Here is a 23,661-nt window from a genome sequence, read left to right on the forward strand (position 1 = left end):
TTTTTTTACGATACTTGCTAATAATGTCAAAAACTTAGAAATCGCAGACAAGTTTCCTTCCTAATTAATGTGAAAGGCATTCATAAAATTAGTCCACCACGTGTTATGTTAGCTTGCTTGCGTGTACGACAACCTCTGCTTGATTTCCACTGATGGAACCTTCGGTTGGTCAACATAATATACTTTTCTTAACTTGACTTTGTCTTACTGATTGACTTGGACATTCCTTCTTTTTAGTCGGAGACTTGGACATTTCAATGTTAGATGAAGCCCAACTGATCTTTTCGATCGATATAATCCTTCCCTTTATTCAGCCTCCGCCACAATAACCAAGCTCAAACTTCTATTCTTTCGTCAAGTAGTGGGGAGATGATTAATTCTCTCGGATCCATGGTTTTGTACCGTGTATTTCTACTTGTATTGCAGGTTCTACTGCTAGGGGCGAGTTGCAATGCAAAGAACAATCACTCATGCGTTGCTTCATCTTGCGGCGAGGTCCGTAACATAAGCTTTCCCTTTCGATTGAAAGGCGATCCAAATAGCTGCGGCAACTCTAAGTATGAGTTAGCTTGTGAAGATAATCGCACTGTTCTATATCTACGTGCTGGCCGATATTATGTAAAGTCGATCAATTATAATTTCCATTGGGATGGAGAAAATAACTTCTATGGTACCATCACGGTGGCTAATGATGGACTGCAAAATGGTAATTGCTCGTCCCTCCCTCGTTACTCATTAGCACGTTCCAACTTCAGAGGCTCCTCCATTCCATATTATCCTTCTTATGAATCCTTACTAGCATCGGTGGTCTTCGTGAAGTGCTCACAACCCATTACTTCTGATTCATATATCAATACCAAACCATGTATTGATGGAGCATACTCTGCCGACATGCCCCCTAGTATTTCCCAAATGAAGGAGTACTCATATGCTGTACATAATGGCTCTGGTCTAAAGGTAGGTGATATCAAGGATTCTTGCACCATAACCATGATAGCATTGGCATCGGATATCTCGGGATGGAAAGGAGATCAATATAATGGGAGCTCAACATACAAGGACCTCCACAACATGATGTCCGAGGGATTCGATCTCACCTACAGTACATATTCAACTTCATCATTCACATGGTATTCGTTTTGCTTCATGGGTTTCAGATATGGAGGGACGGGGTGCCTATCCTGTAAGTGTCTTTCCATGAAACTTTTTTTTCTTACATATATAAAAGCTATTCTTGAATGATATTGCATATATTGATATATAGATCGTGTAGACCAAGTTCACTTGAACCATTAATTATATAGTTTCACAGTGAGAACCATATGATTATTGATTTGAACAATGTTCATTCACATAACTCGTAGACCATACAGTTCGGATTTTACATGATCCAACTTGGGTAAGAAGTCGATAGAGGTGTCAAAATGGGTCATGGACCCATTGTTTGACTTGTATTTTCAGGACCAGATTGTATATGGATTTTTTAAATATTAAAGGGTCATGTAAACGTATGTTTTTTTTTTTTGGTCGAATATGTAAACGTGTGTTAAAAAGTTGAAGTTTAATCAAATTGGGTCTTAATGAATTTCTGGAAAAGCCATTTTTGGGCCCATTTTTGTCCCTGACCAAGACGGCAAATGGGTCGGGCTTCAAAGAAGAAGGTCTTGATGTAACGCCCCTGTGTAGTCCACCGAAGTTTAATCTCGCTATTGTGATCGATTGCACGGTCCACTTTCTGCAACAATGACGAGTTGTGCCTACTAATAACGGTAAATTATGTGTAGCACCAATTATATGACTTCACATTCTGACGTGTGTCATACCTTAATGTCAATAAGTTTTCTACATTGAACACAACTTAAATAAAACAATATACTCATTTCCAATTAGAGTAATATGGAATTTTCATTTTGAAAAACATAATGATTTTCTAACATTTAAATACTTTTCTGTTAAAAGTCGTAAATTGGGAACAGAAGCCCCCAAACAACCTTTTAAGTCTATGCATATGAATCTATTATTGGTTCATTTCCTTTTCTTATATTATTGCTTGGCATTGTTTATTGGTGCCAATTTTTTGAATTTAATCCAATTTGTATTCCTTCCATTGTTAGTTTCTATTATTATCCATTGATTGGTCGTTCATTGTTCGGAAACTTTTAATGAATTTTCTTGTTTTTGTGCAGACAAATCTGTATGGGGCATCACCGTAAATGTTGCTTTAGAAACAATTGCAAATATCCTCTTTGTATTTGGTATGAATAATTATTTTCTGCTAGCAGTTTTCAATATCTCACTTGTACCACGCCAAACAAAAAAACCTTTTTAAATGTGCTTCACGTCAATAGAAAGACCTAAGAAAAGATTACTCTATGCTAATCTTTTGACAATTTTCTCTGCAGTTCACTTCATCGCCGCAAAATTTGTACTCGGAGCGCCATGTGTGTTGATATTTCTAATCTATAAGTGGAAGAGAAGGCACTATGCAATGGATGCAAACATTGAAGAATTTCTGCGAGCTCATAACAACTTTTTGCCTATAAGGTACTCTTACTCGGACATCAAGAAAATCACAAAAAATTTCAAACACAAACTAGGGGAAGGAGGATATGGTTCCGTGTACAGGGGAACACTTAGAAGTGGCAATGAAATTGCAGTTAAGATTTTGAACAAACCAAAATCTAATGGCCAAGACTTTATAAGCGAAGTGGCTACTATTGGAAGGATCCACCACGTCAATGTCGTGCAACTTGTTGGCTATTGTTTCGATGACTCCAAACAAGCTCTCGTGTACGATTTCATGCCGAACGGATCTTTGGATAAGCACATTTTTTCTAGAGATGACAATAGATTTCTTGATCATAAGAAATTATACGAGATCTCTCTTGGTGTGGCTAAAGGAATAGAATATCTACATCGGGGATGTGACATGCAAATTCTACATTTTGACATCAAACATCACAATATTCTTTTAGACCAAAATTTCACTCCAAAAGTTTCTGACTTCGGGCTTGCAAGACTTTATCCCGCAAACCACAACATAGTATCATTGACTACTGCAAGAGGAACCTTGGGATATATGGCTCCTAAGCTATTCTACAAGGACATTGGTGGCGTCTCTCATAAAGTTGATGTTTATAGTTTTGGGATGTTGCTAATGGAAATGGCCGGTAGGAGGAGAAACGTAAATGCAAATATTGAGCGTTCAAGCCAAATTTATTTCCCTTTGTGGGTTTATGATCAACTCGGCAAAGAAAAGGAGGTTGAAATGGAAGAAGTAGAAGAGGAAAGAGAGATATCTAGAAAGATGGTAATAGTTGCTCTTTGGTGTATACAGTTAATGCCCGATGATCGGCCATCAATGAGCAGGGTCCTAGACATGCTTGAAGGAGATATTAATAAATTGCGACTGCCCCCAAAACCGCTTTTATATCCGTCCGAGAAGCCAGTTGATGACGTCGACATTGAAATAGAACTTGAGTCATTCTCAACCTCATCAAGTGCCCCAACAACTTCTGACGGGTACCAATTTCGGAATAACAATGAAATTACGGATTCATGCATTGTTTAATTTTCTTTTCTCCATGTGGGAATGAAATGCAAAATGGACATAGTTGCATCAGAAGCATAATTGACATGTAATTGGTGAACCTAGATGATTTCAGGGTTTGTTAATTCCTGTGTTTTGTAGAAGAATTGCCTCATGGCTATCTATTTACGCTTCTTGTTTCCTAAGTGCTTTTGATCTAATAGACCAAGCTCGTCTTGTATGAAGTAATGAGTCTTTCTCTCTTCTCTCCACCGTCCAATATCAAGCAGATTCAAGTCTCTCCCCTTCTCGCCAAAACCTCTCACCCTCGATCCTCGACTGCCACCCGATCACCCACCTCGATGGCGGCCACCTCCACAGAGCAATCTCCTGCCTCGACCTCATGTCCCGTGATGGGTCCCATCCGAACTCCTCCCCTTCTCTCTCCTCCTCAACTCCTGCATTCGCTCCCATACGTTTGCACTCGGGAGGCGTGTCCACCGCGCTTGCTTAGTCCCAACTCAAGCCCGACTCGACGATTCTCAACTGAGCTCATCAATCTCTACTCAAAATCCAATGACTGGGCTGAGGCGGAGAGGATTTTCATGGACATGGGTTGTAAGAGGGATTTGGTTTCAACTCGCATGGTATTCGAGAAAATGCTGGAGAGGAATGTGGTTGCTTGGACTTTGAAATCATAGAAAAATAATTATTTTTATTTCTTTTAGTTTTTTTTTTGGAATTATCTTTTTGCTGGAAGATGAGTCTTGTGACCTGAACTCGTAATTTTTAAGTATAAATATAACTTTTGCCAAAATAAAACTCGTAACTTTTGCCAAGCGTTTATATTTAGTCGTGTTTTGAAAAGTTATTTTTTAATTTTCAAAAGAGGAAATCATTTTCATGAATCTAATAATAGCATTTCCATTGATTATGAAATTTTTTTCCGTTAACTCATTTTCCTAACAGATCCTAAAGTCGGAAAATGTTTTCCGACAGAAAATTTTCCGCGAATCAATTAAAAAGCTAGCCATCTTCTTTGAAAATGACTTTCACAGAAAATATTTCCTTCTACGAAGAAATTTTTCGCGAAACAACCGAAATATTAATGCCGTTGGTTCTGATATTGGAAGTCTAATCTTGGAAGGACAATGAATTGACCCAAGTGAATGCAAACAAGAAAATGCGGACGTGTTGAATAAGCAATAAGAAGAGTATACATAATCATATTAGAAATGTGTAGTAAATTTAATGAACCAAGAAATTTCAGGGCATAGATATTGGACTTTTACGCTCCGTTCATTTCGCAAAATATGTGACGTTTTTGGAAAATATTTTCCATAAAGTTATTTTCAAGGAAGATAACAATATTTTTCGATATTTTGCTAAAACTTGAAAAATAAACTGGAACATATTGTCCGTCTTTCGGTATGGAAAATCTAATTTCATTTTCCTCCTTGCATTCCTTTTAAAAAAATTCGAATTTTTAATTATTTTTATTTTTGAATAATTTTCTATATTTCTTTTCTTTTCTCCTTTTTTTTTCTTATCTTTCTTCCTTTGCAAGCCATGGCGATGGTCGGCGACCAGCTATAGGCAAGGGACGAGCTCACCCAAGGCCGACGACGCCGGCCTCGCCTCCCCTGTCCTCACCTTTGAAGGAATGTGAAGGAGTGTAGAGAGAAAAAGAGTACAAAAAATATTTTCTTCACTTTTAAAGGTGTTCCTTCGCTCGAGCTTGACTAGTTTATTTTCCGTGAACCCAGCCCGTGGCGGAATATCCCGAAAACATTTTCCTTGCATTTGCGTGTTCTATTACCGGTCAAAGTCAACAGTCAAGCCAGTGGGACAGAAGTCAAAGTCGTCGCTGATTGGTTCAAATCGCTGCGCGTTCCCGCACCGAATCCCCTCCCCCTCTCTTTCTCTCTCCGACAGAACTGAAACTCAAGAAAGCTTTCCGATGAGGAGCGCTCCCCCGCACGTCGTCTTCCTTCTCCTCCCACTCTTCGCTCTCGCCACCTCCGTCCATGGCGCCGACCCTCTGAACCAATTCTGCGGGCGCACCGGCAACTTCACCGCCAACGGCACCTACGAGGCCAGCCTCAGCACCCTCCTCGCCTCTGTTGCAGCCGCCGCCAATTCCGCTGCCGACGACTATGGCTTCTACAACCTCTCCGCCGGCCGGAGCCCCGACGCCGCCAACGTCGTCTCCCTCTGCTGGGGCGACGTCGGGGCCACAGACTGCCGGAGCTGCCTGAACGACTCCGCCGCCGAGATCGCCCGCCGGTGCCCGGCGCAGAAGCAGGCGATCCTCTGGTACGACAACTGCATGCTCCGGTACTCGAACCGATCCATTTTTGGGGCCAAGGAGGATATGCCTGACTTCTCCATCTCAAACCCCAACAATGTCACCAACAATGTCGATCAGTTCAATCAGGTTCGTAAACGGAAAGTTATTTTTTACGTGCTTATGATCAGCTGTTCCTGATTTTATACATTGCATTGCATTTCGTTTGTTTCCATGAAAGCAGAGTGCATGCTTCTTGACGTGTTGACTTCGTTGACTTTCATCGAAACTTTCCAAAGTTCTCGACGTAGTAACCATGAGAATCCTCATCTCCGTTTGACAATGTGCCCGACAATGTGGATCAGTTGGATCAGGTTGCTTCACGAGTCTAATTCCATCCTGGTTAGATGCACTTTGTAATGCTTTACCCTCTCTTTTAATATCACCCATTACTTGTACGGTTAAGGGGATAATCCGACCATAGCACTCGTCATTAGGATTGCTTTTCTTGTTTTCTTGACTGGTTGAGTGTGGACCAACCAATAGCCCATTTTGAAGTGCTAGACAGTTTCCTACAGAGCACATGGTTAATCATGGTGCTAACTATGTTTTTGGTTTCTTGTTGCTTTTTTTCATTGTCTCTGCAACTTGTTCTCAAAGAATGTGTCTTTTCCCTTTCGTCTTGAATTCTTATACATTATGTTTCCGTAAGCCATTGGGATTGGCACATAGCTTTTCAGGGTAGTATGAGCTCACAGGCGCATTTGATTTTAGGTATCGTTCTTGGATAGCAGCTAACAATTCATATTGCATTAAGATTGAGTAGGATTTTATGGTTTGGGTCGTGACAAAGTACTAGTTCTTGTTTTCTTCTCCTGACAGTAGCTTCTAGTTTTGTTCTATTTTCTAGGTTTTGAGAAATCTGATGGATGGTTTGAGAGACCGAGCTGCAAGTGGCAATTCGACGAGGAAATTTGCCGTCGGAAACATGACAGCTCCAAACTCCCAAACTCTGTTTGGACTTGTGCAGTGCACTCCAGACTTGTTGCGGCAACAATGCAACAATTGTTTGGTGACAGCTATTGGACGTATTCCTCAGTGTTGTAATCAGAAAGAAGGAGGGAGGCTTTTTAGTCCCAGTTGCAATATCAGGTTTGAGTTATACCGCTTTTTTGATACTCCGGCTGATGAGTCGCCACCATCACCACCACTGGCACCACAGTCGCCAGTTTCTCCTGCACCTACTCCAACGAATAACACATCCACTAAAGGTACTTCCTTTTAATGTACAGTTACCTGTGCCAGAGGATTCTATTTGTGTTTTCAATTGTCTGTAGGATAAACATGATAATAAATGTGAGCAAGCATGCTTTTAATTTCAATGAGCTCCTCCTACAAACAAGGGACTAGGGGTTGTATGTCTCCTTCCCCTGCTCCTCCTCCTTTGAGTATGGTCGCATTAAGTGGATTTTAAAGCATGATGTAATTCAACTTTTGATTCCGAGTGTAATAAGTTCCTGAGACACTTATGTTTCCTGTTGAATGAGGTATAACTAGCAGATGAGAAATTCATGAGATTTCTGATGCATCATGAGTCTTTCTTTCTTTCTTTCAATTTAAGTATCACTGTCTGAATAACACCAAGGACTGCTTTAAATGTGCAACCCCCCCTAAAAACTATTTTGGGTAATTGGGTCTGAACACTGATGTCTATGAGTTTATCGTCTAACATAAGAGCTCTTCCTTTTTCAGGAAAGGATACTAACTCAGGTCATATTGCCCTCATTATCACAATCCCAGCTGTTGGATTATCTCTTTTAATTGCTAGAATGTTATGCATTTGTTTGAGGTCAAGAATATTGAAAGAAAATTACGAAGGTAAGTTCTGATTACTTCTGCATGACTGATTTTCATAGAGTACTGGGTGAATACGATATATGTGAAATATATCAGCAGCCAATAGGTTCAGCCATGATGTGCAAAAGCTAGTAACTTTTCAAAAACTCAGAGGCTGGAGATTTCTGACTAAACGAGGACAGATTCACTATGGGCGATAGTTATCAAAGTTTCCTCATTGCTCTGGAAAACCTTTTATTTGCTACCATCATCCAGAGGAGCAATTTTTCTTCGATTGGATTAACTGTTAAATAAGAATGAAGTATTGTTAACTGTTAAACCAGCAGACAGGCTTACCGATTATGTGGAATTAGACAATAAGCAACTTTACATTTTCTACTTTGTAGCTGTACCCGTAGATGAAATTAGAAATGCAGAATCCCTGCAGTATGATTTGAATACCATCAGGGCAGCAACAAATGACTTCTCTGATGCAAATAATTTGGGAGAAGGTGGATTTGGCATAGTTTACAAGGTAATCATTGCAAATTGTTTGTTCATAAAATAACGAGAGAATTTGAAACATTCATATGTATATGGCTGCCTTTTGCATTCTTTTTCAGGGAACATTGGCCAATGGACAAGTTATAGCAGTAAAAAGGCTGTCTGTAGATTTGGGACAAGGTGATCGAGAATTTAAGAATGAGGTCCTCTTGGTTGCGAGGCTTCAACACCGGAATTTGGTTAGGCTCTTAGGTTTTTGCCTGGAGGGGAGAGAAAGGCTTCTTTTATATGAATTCGTACCAAACTCAAGCTTGGATCACTTTATCTTTGGTATGTTCATGCCATTCTGTTCCAGCATCGTCCGATTCAAGAGTTACTGAAGTGCATGTCGCCAATCTGCATTTAGAAAGTCACCTTGCATTAGTTACATAAGCTATAACCTATCGTCAATTTTCTATGCAGATCCTGTTAGGCGTAGGCAGCTAGATTGGGAAAGGCGTCAAAAGATAATAGGAGGCATTGCTCGTGGGCTTCTTTATCTTCATGAGGATTCTCGACTCCGAATCATTCATCGGGATCTTAAAGCGAGCAATATTTTGCTAGACGCGGAGATGACCCCTAAACTTTCAGATTTGGTACAACAAGGCTATTTGTGGTGGATCAAACTCAAGACGCCACAAGCAGGGTTGTTGGCACTTAGTAAGTAACAGCTAGTAGAATATCTTGAAATAAATCCGGTTAATTCCTATACCATTCTCCATATAATCTGAATAGCTAGCAAATACAGAGGCACAGAATAACAATTGGAACTGTGTTGAAAGTGCTCATTATTTTGGTGATGCAGTGGGTACATGGCTCCAGAGTATGTGATGCATGGATTGTTCTCAGTCAAGTCAGATGTCTTTAGTTTTGGGGTGTTGCTACTAGAGATTATTAGTGGTAAAAAAAGTAGCCGCTTCTGCAATGGGGATACCACGGAGGATCTTCTTAGCTATGTAAGAAAATATCTTTCAATCACTCTCCTTCCCCTAAAGAATCGCCGGAAAAGAGTGGTGGACCCTAACTTGAATGAGTCGAGCAACTGTCCTTACCATACTGAGTTTGTGTTTGTGATTCAGGCATGGAGGAATTGGAGGGAAGGGACCCCCTCAAATCTCATAGATCCTAATTTGGCCAATGGTTCGAGGACTGAAATGTTGAGGTGCATTCATGTTGGATTGCTGTGTGTTCAAGAAATTGAGGCCAACAGACCAACCATGGGTGCGGTGGTTTTGATGCTCAATAGTTACTCCACCACCTTGCCACTACCATCACGACCTGCATTCGTTATGCACAGTATCCCTGAATCTAACACGACGTTGCGAACCGAAAACAGACTAATCCAAGAATCAGTGAACGAGGCTTCCATCACCGAGTTGTATCCTCGATGATCACAGATTGGAGTCTAAATTTGTGTTAAATCACTACATCATTTGATATTGCATATTTTCATGTGTTGAATGGGTCGATTCAATGTGCAGTACGGATTTTGGAATTTGGGATGATTATGTGCCACAGTGGTAAAAAAAATGGGTGAAGTATGTTGCTTATATCACTGACTATAGACTGTATATACTCTGAAAATATTACTTCAATTGCATATTAATGTTACTTTGCATTATAGAAATGTTATTAATCACGTATGTTTGTTGAATTTAGATATATCAAGAGTTAGTTTCTTATGAGAAAACTTACTGATTCACATGAATAATTACTATCCATATTAAAACCCTTGTCTACCAATCTGGCTCTAAACTTCTTAATCTTTCCTTTGGAGTCCCTTTTAGTTTTGCACTTCCATTTGCAGTCGATAAGCTTGTGACCTTCAAGCAATTCAACAAGCTCTCAAATACCATTCTATTTCATAGATTACATCTCGTTTTTCATTGCGTCCAACCACATATCTAATTGAGGACAAGAAACAACATTTGTATAAGTCACTGGATCAATTACACAGCAGATATCGTAGTCATGCTCTTCTAAATAGACTATATAGTGTGGTGGTATAGCTGATCATCTGCACCTGATTACAACATCATGCTGCACCTAAGAGGTTTGAACAACTTTATTAGGAACTGTCTTGGTAACATGATCCTGGGCGTCAACATGCTCAATTTGTGGTGTAAGAGACTCCACAATTGTCTATATAGGTAGAGAAATAGATACAGCAGTTCCTACCGTACTATTATCCTTAATAGTCTATGAGTAGCTACACTCTTTGGCCATGTCAAATTTCAAAAACTTCGTTGTTTGTGATTCCACAATTCTTGTGCTTCCTTTGGGATTATAAAATTGATATCCTTTCGATTGATCTAGGTAAGATACGAAGTAACACTGAGTGGTTTTAGAATCCAACTTGCTTAATGTTGGATTATATTACCTTACTACCGTAGGACATCCCCAAACTTTAAGATGATTCAAGCTAGATTTACATTTAGTCCATAACTCAAAATGAGTCAATGGAACAGCCTTGGTGGGAACACGATTTAAAACGTAGAGAGTTGTTTTCAAAACTTCGCTCCACATAAAACCAGGTAAGTTGATCGTACTAGTCATACTCCTCATCATATCTATAAAGGTGCGATTGTGCCTTTCGACCACACCATTTTGTTCAGGACTCCCAAGCATAGTAAATTGAGTTCCTATCCTAGAATCATCTAAGTATTTGGCAAATGACCCATTAAGCTGTTCAGCATCACCATGCCTGCCTAAATGCTCTCCACCACGGTCAGATTTAATAACCTTTATAAATTTTCCCAACTGTATCTTGAGTTCAGTTCGAAAAATGTTAAATTTATCAAGAGACTTAGACTTTTCTTTATTCAAGTACAGATAAGCACATCGGAATAGTCGTCAATAAATGTGACGAAATAAAAATTTCTACACAAGGTTGTTATACAGGGTCCATTAATATAAGTATGAATGACCTCCAACAAGTAAGAATTACGGACTATATTTTTCTTCTTTATCTTAGCCATCTTACTTCTATAATAGTCTACACAAGTCTGTAGGTCACTTTTGAGAGCAAGTAAGATGTCGGCCTTTATCAGTCAATCCACTCTTTCCCTAGAGATGTGACCAAAATGTTTATGCCACAATAAGACTATTCCTTAGGCAGAGGTCTTTTGGAAACAACTATTTCAACTGTATAAGCGACATACATATCATTGGGAGTTAAACACAATCCATATAATCCATTGGACATATTGCAGCACCCAACCTTATTTAAATAAAAAAATATTATTTTTTTATTTCAAAAGAGTAGCCACATATGTCTAGACATGATATGGAAACTAAGTTCCTTTAAAGGAAGGTACATAAAAATTGTTTCTTAATATCAAATTAAAACCAGTATTTGGAATTGAAATGACATATTCCCGAACTTGATGTCGACTTTATTGTTGTTTCCTATGGTAAGCTTTGATTCATCTTCATTTGGCTTCCTCCTATTTATGAATCCCGTATGGTAAACGCAACATTATTTGTTACACCATTATCTAGCCACCATGAACTGGATGAGGCTTTTGATAAGTTGGGTTCATAAACAAATACCAAAAAATCATTACCTGCACGCTCATCCTTGGACAACCAAATTTTATATTTATCGTAATTTCTCTTTATGTGACCTTTCATTGTACAAAAGAAGGGCGGTTACTATCCTTCTTTAAGGATGCTTTCTTATGACCCAGATAGTTAGAATAATCGGTGGCTTCATAAGTTCCTTTATGAGTATGATTTATGGACCTCTTACTCTTATTGTCCCTAACCTCAGCAGAACCATCATACTTCGTGTTGAAGAGTCCCTGCATATGTGTTCCAATCTCAGCATTAGACGAGACACAGTTCCAAGTTACCAAGGCTTTCATCATTTGTTTAGCAGTGCAATTAGCTGGTAAACTACTCTTCAAGTGTTCTTAAATGGATTGCTTCATTGATAACAAACAAATCCAATTGCTCTTTTCTCACGCAGAAAAGTGTGCTTTCTCCGATCCGTACCGATGGCAGTAAGATCTGCTGTCTTTTCCTTAGTAAGAGCAATAGAAACATCCGCCAGCTCTATTCCAAACAGAAAATCCTTTTCCAATTTCTTAAAGTCTGAACTAGAAAGAACCTCAATCCTAATAGAGTTGCCATTTTCAGATAAGGTGACTAATTTGTAAGCAATGTATACAATTAGTATTATATGTGAGTACTATGTAACTTAAAACCGTATAAGTACACATCCCGAGAGTTACATATATCATCATACAAACATCTTTGGATAGAATATATGACATGTAGTTGTATACTCTCCACATGATAGCGGCCATAAGAATATATTCCAACTTTCATGAATTCACCACCTTTGGGTGTATGAACCACCACTAGAATCAGTCACTCCTCAAGCATATGCTGTACATGTATCCCTCCATAAACTAATACATAATTACCACCTTTGGAAGTATGACCATGCATTAGAATATAAGACATCCCACCATAATATGAGATCGATATTTCTCAAACCCAATCAAGTGTGCCACTTTGACGGTCACAAACAAAAGAATCCTTGAAACTCCCTCTTATCGGGGATACAAACTTTATGTCTCACATTGACCATATACATGTGATTTTAGATTTGAAGACATGGGTAATTTGTCACTAAAATCACATGCCATGCCAATTACATTACTCTGTTCATTGATAGACAATGAATTAGACTCTACACATTTTTTATGTGAACTTCCATTTGTTTTTATAAATCATAGAGAAATACAAGAAAATAAGCAAAAATACCATAAAAATACATTTATATAGGGTTTTATATGTATTTTCACAACCTTAAAAGCCTAAAAAATGTAAAATAAATACACCATCATGTAGAGCATCTCAATACAAGCGTGGTGGTACCAAGAATGTTCCAAACAGACGTCGTACACGTCCTCACGCGCTGCCAGAGTGCACGGCGCGTGTGGGGCGCGTTCAACCAGTCAAATCGGTCTAAATCGCCAGTCCAACCGATTGACTGGTCCAGTCAACTAGGTCGGGTCAAAATTGACTCGAATCCGAATCCGGTCAACCAATCAATGGGTTGGATCCTGAATCGGGTCAGGCATCCGGGTCGACCCACATCGCGGGTGGCTAACGTCAGCCCTAGCGCAAGGGCGCTTGACGGCGCGTGCTCAATGCACACCGCCGCCCAGCAGAGCATGGCCCCGTGTGGGGGCACGTGCGGCCTCCCCTGGTGGTGCACCGCCACTCAAAATGATCTTCTCATCGATAACATTCCGTTTATGTAATAACAAATAATTTTTGACAAACAAAAACTCACGAAAAAATGGGCCAAATCCTTATTTTCGAGTTCTAGGCTATGGCTGCTCTAATACCACATGTTGATTGCGAAAAACGACATCAAATATTTCCATAGCTAGAATCTAGAACACATTAATCGAGTAAAAGGGATTTGCACACCTGATTTGAAATCCATCATTCTTGATGCAGAATAGTGACGATCCTCAGCGCAAGTCTTCTCCCCTATTAACCTCTATATCACTGACTCAATGAGATTGCCTCTCACAATTAGCGTTTGCTCCTTATGTGAGATAATTTGTGCATTAGGGTTAGAGAAGGGACTTAAGCACTATTTATAGAGTTTTAAGCCTGGTCCTCTCATCACGAGTTGGACCTTACTCGGTTCTACTAGCTAATTCCATATTAGACTAATTAAGAAACTTTATATCTTACTTTATTAGATCAAATCTGTAAAACGGTTAAACATGCAGAAAGGAAAGCTATAATAGAAATGTATATTAAATTTAATGAACCAAGAAATATTAGGGCTTAGATATTGGACTTTACGTATAATAAAAGACCAAAGTTGACTGTTTGTCGATTTGCGCTCTCTCTCTCTCTCTCTCTCTCTCTCTCTCTCTCTCTCTCTCTCTCTCTCTCTCGTTCTGACTCCTTATCGAGTCCCGTCACCACCAAAGTTGACCCTTTGCCTTCGCGCACCAGGCAAGCTCTAACAGCCCTTAAACAAATATATATTGTATAGCACTAGACATGGCCACGGGCCGGTTTTGGCCCGGAACCGGCCCGGTCCGAACCGGCCCGTGGCCTATGGGCCCGGTTCCGGTTCCAAATTATTTTTAAAAAAAATAATAATAATGAAATTTTTAAAAAAAAATCATTATTTAATTTTTTTTATAAAACAATTTGAACTCTAATTGCCATGCATTGTAAGTGCATTGATCTCTAATTACAATGCTTGGCTTGGGTGTATTGAACTTTAATTACAAGGCTTGGCTTGAGTTTTATACATAATGATTCTAATGCCTCTTCGTTCCTATTCGATGTGGGACTCTCGGCTTGCCTTGAACACTTTCAATGTGAGACTCTTGGCTTGTCTTTATGCAAATGCCAAGAGTCCCACATCGAATGGGAATGAAGAGACCATCAAAGGGGTTGTATATAAAATCCAAGCAAAGCCATGAGCATGTGAAGTTGTATGCCTTTTGTGGCTACGATCCTTTGCTAGTTAAGAGCAAAAGGTTCCATTGGACCGCCTAGAACCGGACCGGATCAATGGTCCGGTTCCCGGTTCTATGATTTGCCGGTCCGGTTCCTAATTCTAAAATTAAGGGACCGGTCTTACCGGTTTGGTTCCCGGTTCCGAGCGGAACCGGACCAAACCCGGAACCAATCACCCCTACAATTTACATTTTGATTACAATTTATATTGAATAATTCATTATTTCATAATTTTATAATTCATTATTTTTTATTTCATAATTTATTTTTTTAATTTTTAAATTACGAACCGGAACCGCCCCTAGCGGTTCCGGTTCTGGTTCACACATGGCCGCGAACCGGAACCGGCCGGTTCCAAACCGTGGCCATGCCAGCACTGCCAGAGGAGTCTGACTGAAATTTGTAAAATAGTAAATTGCTGTGCCCAAGACGAAGTCAAAGTTGGACTTTCAATTCTTTAGTGCAACTCCAACGCACATTAAGAAAGTTAATTTCCGTATATTTCCTTCTTCCAGTTTTGCTTGAAATCCTTGTCCAACTTGGACTCTAACACCAGAAAAAGAAATCCGAATTTCCATGGCACATATTTGGGCATACACAAATAATAATGATTTATCTTGAGTCAAGTTTTATCCATGGACTCACATTCGATACATATTTTAACACTTTGAGATGATAAACACATCTAAATTAGGGTAAAGGGGCCTTGCGCGGTAAAATAATGCAGGGTGCGGTAAATGCTTCATGAAAAAGTCCATCATTCGCATTGATTTGCCTAATAATACATTAAATGTGGATGAAACAAAGATATCCATGGAATAATAAATACATGAAAAGAATCGCATGACATTTTTAGTTTGACTTCCACTTAGAAGGATTAACGCAAAGGACAAGGGCTTATTAATTGGTTGTATGCATAATGTTAAGCACGCAAATCGATACAACTTAGGTTACTATGAATTAACGCAAAAGAAAAGAGCTTATCATATAATTTACTGATTATGCAACAAGCATACTCGACGAGAAACACATTTGGGATGTATTACCAATTTGCCACCTTTTATTCCGACGAAGGGTCTTCGAAATAGCAACAGATGGTTAGGCAAAAATACATTCTTTAAATAACAATAATTCTGAAAGAAAAAAACGTGATATCGGTGCAAATTACGTACAATATCTCCGGATTTATTGATCCATAGGTAATAAAACAGACAAAGGATGATAAAGTGTCTCACTCAAGTTTTTGGATTGGACTTTTTAATGGTGAAAATACTAAATTTTTTTTTGTGGTCAAAAGGTGAAAATACTAATTTAGAATGTGCTTTTATTCAATTTTATGATGACATTTCTTTTTTTTTCCTTTTTTTAATCATTGGCATTTTCTATATTTTGGCCATCTTCTTTTTTGGGTTGCTTTAATTAGGCAATAAGAAAAAGTTTAAGATCTATTCATATATTGGTAATATCTTAAATAAGGAGTTAGAGGACATCTCAGTATTTTATATCGGGAATTAAATCTTATTATAACCGAGAGAACAATTTGTTGATATAAATACCGAAATGTTTTTTCGGTCTCGCTCGTAAGTACACCCTCCAAGCAATTAAAAAGCCAGCCATTTTTAATAATCAAAGATTCCTTCGTCAAGAAGTTTTCTCGCAAAATAAACGCAACCCTAATTTCGTTCGTCTAATATTTGGGAGGGCAAAAAATTGACCCCATGAATGCAAAAAAGAAGAATGCGGACGTGCTGAACAAGCAAAATAGAAAAACTACAATAGAAATGTATATTAAATTAAGGATTAATACCACAAAAAAATCATAAATTAGTATATTTATGATAAATTTATCCAAAACTAATTTTTTTACTACCCAAAATCTCAAATTGGTATACCTATGATAAATTTACCCTTCGTTAGTTTATGTTAAATTTTACAGTCAAATTACTGTGTTGGATAACACATGGCAGTTGACAGGTGAACCGATTTGAGGTTTTACCCTTCGTTTGTCACATGTATACCAGTTTGTGATTTTTCGTTGTATTAATCTAATATAACGAAAACTAACAGATGGTAAATTATCACATGTATACCAGTGTTGGGTTTTTAATGGTAAAAAAATTAGTTTAGGGTAAATTTATCACATATGTACCAATTTACGATTTTCGATGATCAAAAAATTAATTTGGAGTAAATTTGTCACAAATATATCAGTTTAGGGTTTTTTTATGGTATTAACTCTAAATTTAATGCATAGACCAAAGTTGATTGTTTGTCGATTTGCCATTTCTCTTGAGTATCATCATAATCGTTGTAGCGTTTCCTCTTACTAAGGTTTTCTTATTGGGTTAATATCACAAAAAACCTTAAATTAGTATATTTGTGATAAATTTACCCCAAACTAATTTTTTGATTACAAAAAATACACTTGTGACAAATTTACCCTCCGTTAAATTATATTAATATCACGAAAAACTACAAACCGATATACTTGTAACACAAATTGGTACACCCGTCAACTGCCACATGTCATCAAACTCGGCAATTTGATGGTAAAATTTAAAGAAAATTAACGAAAGATAAATTTATCATAGGTGTACCAGTTTGGGATTTTTTATGATAAAAAAATTAGTTTGAGATAAATTTGTCATAAATGTACCAATTTGGAGTTTTTTTAATATTAATCTTTTTTTACCGGTCAAAGTCAACAGTGAAGTCCACGTGCTCCCACTTGAGAGGCCCAGACCACTTAATATTTTCTCGAGATCGGTGTGCCTTCGCGCATCAAATCCCCTCTCTCTCTCTCTCTCTCTCTCTCTCTCTCTCTCTCTCGCGCTCTCTCTCTCTCTGTGAGTAACGGAACTGAAAGGAAGGCTTCTCGATGATCGCTCCGCCGCATTTCGTCTTCCTTCTCCTCCCACTCTTCGTTCTCGCCACCTCCGTCCATGGCGCCGACCCTCTGTACCACTTCTGCGGGAGCACCGGCAACTTCACCGCCGACAGCACCTACGACGCCAACCTCAACGCCGTCCTCACCTCCTTCGTCGCCACCGCAAACGCCACCGTCGGTAACGGCTTCTACAACCTCTCCGCCGGCCAGAGCCCCGACGCCATCAACGCCATCACTCTCTGCCGAGGCGACGTCGGGGCTGCCGATTGCCTGAGCTGCCTGAACGACTCCACTGCCGAGATCGCTCGCCGGTGTCCGGTGCAGAAGGAGGCGATCCTCTGGGACGACTATTGCATGCTTCGGTACTCGAACCGGTCCATTATTGGGGTGATGGAGGCTTCGCCTGTCTTCCACCAGGCGAACTCCAAGACTGTCTCCAACAATGTCGATCAGTTCAATCAGGTTCGAGCAAGATGTTTTCAGTAAATTTAGGAGTTCTTGTCGCTTTTATCTATATATCTACATGTAACGGCTCTTGTTCCTGATTAATACATTGCGTTGCATTGCATTTGATTTCATTCCATGAAAGCACAGTGCATGCTTCTTCACGTCTTGACTCCGTTTACTTTATCGAAACTTTCCAAAGCGTCGTCATAATAACCATGAAAATCCTCATCTCCACTTTACAGTGTGTCCAACGTTGTGGATCAGTTCGATCATGTTTATATTTTTAGTCTAATTAATCCTGATTTAAGTGCACTTTGTAATGCTTTACCTCTACCCAATACTTTTTGTTTGGTTAATGAGATAATCTAACCGTAGCTGGTGTTGTGATTATGTTTGTTTTTCTTGTTTTCTTGACTTGTTGAGTGTGTACCAACCAATAGCCCATTTTCATATGCAAGACAGTTTCCTACATAGCTCACGTTATATCATGGTGCAAATTATGTTCTTTTTTAGTTTTTCCCTTATTTTTTGTTGTCTCTGCGACTTGTTCTCGAGTTTCCTGTAAGCCATTAGAGATTAGCACATACCTTTTGTAGGAATTGTGAGCTCACAGGAGCATTTGATATTCGGTACCAATATTGGAGAGCAGCTAAATTGCATAACGCTTAAGATCGTTGTTTCTGGATTTTATGGTTTGGGTTGTGAAAAGTACTAATTCTTGTTTTCTTCTCCTGACAATTTATAGTTTTGGTTCTGTTTTACAGGTTTTGAGAGATCTGATGGATAATTTGAGAGACCGAGCTACAAATGGCAATTCGACAACGAATTTTGCCTTAAAAAATGCAACGGCTCCAAACTTCAAAACTCTGTATGGACTTGTGCAATGCACTCCAGACTTATCGCAGCTACAATGCAACGATTGTTTGGTGGGAGCTATTGGAGAGATTCCTCGGTGTTGTAATCAGGCAGAAGGAGGGAGGGTTGTTAGGCCCAATTGCAATATCAGGTTTGAAATATACCGTTTTTTTTATGCTTCGGCGTATGACCCGCCGCTGTCAGCACCACTGGCACCACAATCACCAGTTTCTCCTCCGCCTCCTCCAACAAATAACCCATCCACCAAAGGTACTTCCTTTTGATGTACAGTTACCTATGCCAGAGCATTCTATCTGTGTTTCACACACATGATAAAACATGTGAGCGAGCATGCTTTTAAGTTCAATGGACTCCGACGATAGGGGTTGTTGTTCTCGTTCCCCTCCTCCCCCTGCTCCTCCTCCTCTGAGTATGGTCGCGTTAAGTGGATTTTGGAGCATGGTGAAATTCAACTTGTGATTTTGAGTGTAATGAGTTCCCGAGACTGAAAGATTTTTGCATACTACATATAGGTTTCCTCTTGAATGAGGTCTAAGTATGAAATAACTAGCAGATGAAAAATTAATGACACTTCCAATGGCATGTTTAGTCTTTCTTTGTTTTGATTGAAATACCACCGTCTGAAATAATTTCATCTGGAGTCTGATGGAATAATGTGCAACCCCTCCTAAAATTATTTTTGGTAATTGGGTCTGAACACTGATGTCTATGAGTTTATAGTCTAACGTAAAAACTCTTCCTTTTCCAGGAAAGATTACTAACTCAGGTCGTGTTGCCCTCATTATCACAATCCCAGCTGTTGGATTATCTCTTTTAATTGCTGGAATGTTAAGCATCTGTTTGAGGTCAAGAAGATTGAAGAAAAATTTCGAAGGTAAGTTCTGATTACTTCCGCATGACTGATTTTCATAGAATGCTGGGTGAATACGATCTATGTGAAACATGTCAGCAGGCAATAGGTTCAGTCATGATGTGAAAAAGCTAGCAACATCTCAGAAATTCAGAGGTCAAAGATTTCTGACTAAACGAGGACAGATTTTGGGCGATAGATATCAAAGTTCCTTGATTGCTCTGGAAAACCTTTTATTTGCTACCATCACCCAGAGGAGAAATTTCTTCCATTGGATTAACTGTTAAAAAAGAATGAAGTACTATTAACTGTTAAACCAGCAGACGGGCTTACCGATTATGTGGAATTAGACAATAAGCAACTTCTGATTTTCCACTTTGTAGCTGTACCTGTAGATGAAATAAAAAATGCAGAACCCCTGCAGTACGACTTGAATACCATCAGAGCAGCAACAAATGACTTCACTGACGCAAATAAGTTGGGACAAGGTGGATTTGGCGCAGTTTACAAGGTAATCTTTGCAAATTGTTCATTCATAAAATAACGAGTGAATTTGAAACATTTTACATGTAGATGGCTGCTTTTTGCATTCTTTTGCAGGGAACACTAGCCAATGGACAAGTTGTACAGTGAAAAGGCTGTCTGTAGATTTGGGACAAGGCCATCAAGAATTTAAGAACGAGGTCCTCTTGGTTGCAAGGCTTCATCATCGGAATTTGGTTAGGCTTTTAGGTTTTTCCTAGAGGGGAGAGAGAAAGGCTTCTTATATATGAATTCATACCAAACTCAAGCCTGGACCACTTTATATATGGTATGGTCATGCAATTCTATTCCAGCATCATCCGATTCAAGAGTTATTGAAGTGCATTTTGCTAATTTGCATTTAGAAAGTCACCTTGCGTTAGTTCCATTAGCTATAACCTATCGCAAATATGCTATGCAGATCCCGTTAGGCATAGGTAGCTGGATTGCGAAAGGCATCAAAAGATAATAGGAGGCATTGCTCGTGGGCTTCTTTATCTTCATGAGGATTCTCGGCTCCGAATCATTCATCGGGATCATAAAGCGAGCAATATTTTGCTAGAGGCAGAGATGACCCCCAAAATTTCAGATTTTGGTACAAGAAGGCTATTTATGGTGGATCAAACTCAAGACGCCACAAGCAGGATTGTCGGCACTTAGGAAGTAACAGATAGCATAATATCTTAAATAAATCTGGTTAATTCCTATACTACTCTCCATATAATCTGAACAGATTGCAGATAAGGCACGGCATAATTATTGGAATTGTGTTGAAAGTGCTCATTATTCCTGTGATGCAGTGGGTACATGGCTCTAGAGTATGTGATGCATGGATCGTTCTCAGTCAAGTCAGATGTCTTTAGTTTTGGGGTGTTGCTACTAGAGATTATTAGTGGTAAAAAAAGTAGCCGCTTTTGCAATGGGGATACCACGGAGGACCTTCTTAGCTATGTAAGAAAATATCTTTCAATCACTCTCCTTCCCCCAAAGAATCACTGGAAAAGAGTGGTGGACCCTAACTTGAATAAGTCGAGCAACTGTTTTTACCATACCGAGTTTGCGTTTGTGATTCATTGCAGGCATGGAGGAGTTGGAGGGAAGGGACCCCCTCAAATCTCATACATCCTAATTTGGCCAATGGTTCGAGGACCGAAATGTTGAGGTGCATTCATGTTGGATTGCTGTGTGTGCAAGAAATCGAGGCCGACAGACCAACCATGGGTGCGGTGGTTTTGATACTCAATAGTTACTCCACCACCATGCCACTACCATCATGACCTGCATTCATTATGCACAGTATCCCTGAATCTGACACAGCGTCGCGAGTGACGGCGGCAACTCATTTGAGTCAATCCGAAAACGGATAAATCCAAGAATTAGGGAACGAGGCTTCCATCACCGAGTTATATCCTCGATGATCACGGGTTGGAGTCTAAATTTGTGTGAGTCTTCTGTTCCATTTGTGTGAGTCTTTTGCTAGGAGATGAGATGTATATGAAACTTCCCACGAGTCAACTACATTGTGATATCATGTATCTTAAGTTATTCTCTACCTTTAAACTATCTGAACCTGGAAGGAGACTGTATGGAATGACAAGCAATGTGTCATATCACTACATAATTTGATATTGCATATTTTTCATGTGTTGAATGGGTCGATTCATCCTGTTGCATGGATGTTGGAATTTGGGATGATTATATGCCCCAATGTTCTTAAAAATGGGTGAAGTCCGTCGCTTATATTACTGGCTATAGATGGTATTTACTCTGAAAAAGTTACTTCAATTGCTTATTATACTAATCAAAAAGATATTTGAAAGTTACTATGCATTATAGAAATGTATTAGTCACTTATGGATGTTGAATTTAGAGATATCAATAGTTAGTTTCTTATGAGAAAACTACTGATTCTCTTGAATAATTACTGTACTTTCCCACTTTAAATTTTTTGACTAATTAGAGAAATTACTAGCTACTGAAATGTTTAAACTTACTTTTATATGTGTTGATGCAACTTACAGATTAATTTTTTGACTGATGTACATATCCGGAGCTCAGCGGACAACTGCATTGGTCAGCACGTTACAAGGTCATGGTAGGGGTATCGTGCGGATTGCTATACCTTCATGAAGATTCTCGGCTTCAAATTATTCATCATTATCTCAAAGCCGGCAACATTCTGCTAGATGCTGACATGAACCCAAAAATCTCAGATTTTGGTGCAGCCCGGATCTTCAGTACTGATCAGACTCAAGCAAGCACTAATAGAATTGTTGGAACATAGTAAGTTCAACATCGGCTAATTTGACTTGTTATTGGCGATGAACAATGTGCCATTGGCATTGAACTTGGAGCATTGTCTTGATAAGCAAAAAAAGCAGACTCGTCCTAATTTGTTTCAGGCAATTTATATCCATAATTAAACATTCTCTCATTTCTGTGTTAACATATTGTGCTCAATGTAGTGGCTACATGTCTACTGAGTATCTGATGTTTGGACACTTCTCCGTAAAATCTGACGTCTTCAGCTACGGTGTGTTAATGCTGGAGATTATAACTGGCAAAAAGAGCAGCCAATTCTTCGCATTGGACTGCGATGAGGACCTGCTAGGCTATGTGAGTATCTTAATAAAGCCCTTTTTTCGGCTAACATCACTTTTAATAGAAGTACAATAGTAATTTGAACAAAAATTACTAATGTAACTATTCATTTAGGTTTGGAAGCAGTGGAACGACAGAATGCCGTTGGAAGTAGTGGACCCAGCTTTAAGTAGTGCTTATTCCGCGAATGAAGTGATCAGATGCATGCACATTGGCTTGCTCTGTGTCCAAGACGACATGGAAGACCGACCTACCATGGATTCAGTTATTCTGATGTTAAACAGCGATTCTATTAGCATCCCGGTGCCTCAAAGACCTTCGTTCTTCTTTCCTGGTAAGAAGGACAAACAGGCACCTTGTGTTCTGAACTCAGATCAAACTAACAGCAAGGTGGACCAATCTATTAGCAAGACAATGTCGCCGCGGTCTCTGACTGATAGTGATCTTGCTGATCCAGGTCCATGGTAACCGAGATTTTGAGGCTATCATTTAGATCGATTCATTGTTTAGATTACCAGATAAATCGTCTGTGTACACTTCACAGTACATCTTCATTTCAAGGATTGTTTTAGAGGATTGGAGTAGTGGATACCTTTGATGTAAAGTGGATATCACTTTTGCAAATACCGTTAATGGTGGTAGCCTATAAAAGGTTTCAAGACCAATCAGTGAACTTTGATATCTATTGCCCATACTGAATCTGTCTTCATTTAGTCAGAGATCACCAACCTCTGAGTTTCTGAAAATTTTAGTAGCTTTTGCACATCATGGCATTA

General features: G+C 39.1%; 2 protein-coding genes and 2 pseudogenes across 2 annotated transcripts; all 4 read left to right on the forward strand.

Annotated features, from left to right (window-relative positions):
• Positions 1-305: 305 nt before the first annotated feature.
• On the forward strand, positions 306-3,745 carry LOC115664377 (LEAF RUST 10 DISEASE-RESISTANCE LOCUS RECEPTOR-LIKE PROTEIN KINASE-like 2.5). Its single transcript, XM_056303746.1, has 3 exons — positions 306-1,227; positions 2,180-2,255; positions 2,403-3,745. Exons 1-3 carry the CDS (start codon positions 370-372, stop codon positions 3,569-3,571), a joined length of 2,103 nt encoding a protein of 700 aa, XP_056159721.1. The 5' UTR covers positions 306-369; the 3' UTR covers positions 3,572-3,745.
• A 1,644-nt stretch (positions 3,746-5,389) lies between these two features.
• LOC115693796 (cysteine-rich receptor-like protein kinase 44) lies at positions 5,390-9,586 on the forward strand (annotated as a pseudogene).
• Positions 9,587-17,580: 7,994 nt separating this feature from the next.
• LOC115663559 (cysteine-rich receptor-like protein kinase 44) lies at positions 17,581-21,702 on the forward strand (annotated as a pseudogene).
• Positions 21,703-22,340: 638 nt separating this feature from the next.
• On the forward strand, positions 22,341-23,566 carry LOC115663558 (cysteine-rich receptor-like protein kinase 25). Its single transcript, XM_030585552.2, has 3 exons — positions 22,341-22,567; positions 22,750-22,900; positions 23,000-23,566. Exons 1-3 carry the CDS (start codon positions 22,377-22,379, stop codon positions 23,351-23,353), a joined length of 696 nt encoding a protein of 231 aa, XP_030441412.2. The 5' UTR covers positions 22,341-22,376; the 3' UTR covers positions 23,354-23,566.
• The last annotated feature ends 95 nt before the right edge of the window (positions 23,567-23,661 follow it).

This window comes from Syzygium oleosum, unplaced genomic scaffold (genome assembly GCF_021117445.2).
Source record: "Syzygium oleosum isolate NSW1041296 unplaced genomic scaffold, Sole_v2.1 Sole_v2.29, whole genome shotgun sequence".
Classification (NCBI taxonomy): domain Eukaryota; kingdom Viridiplantae; phylum Streptophyta; class Magnoliopsida; order Myrtales; family Myrtaceae; genus Syzygium; species Syzygium oleosum.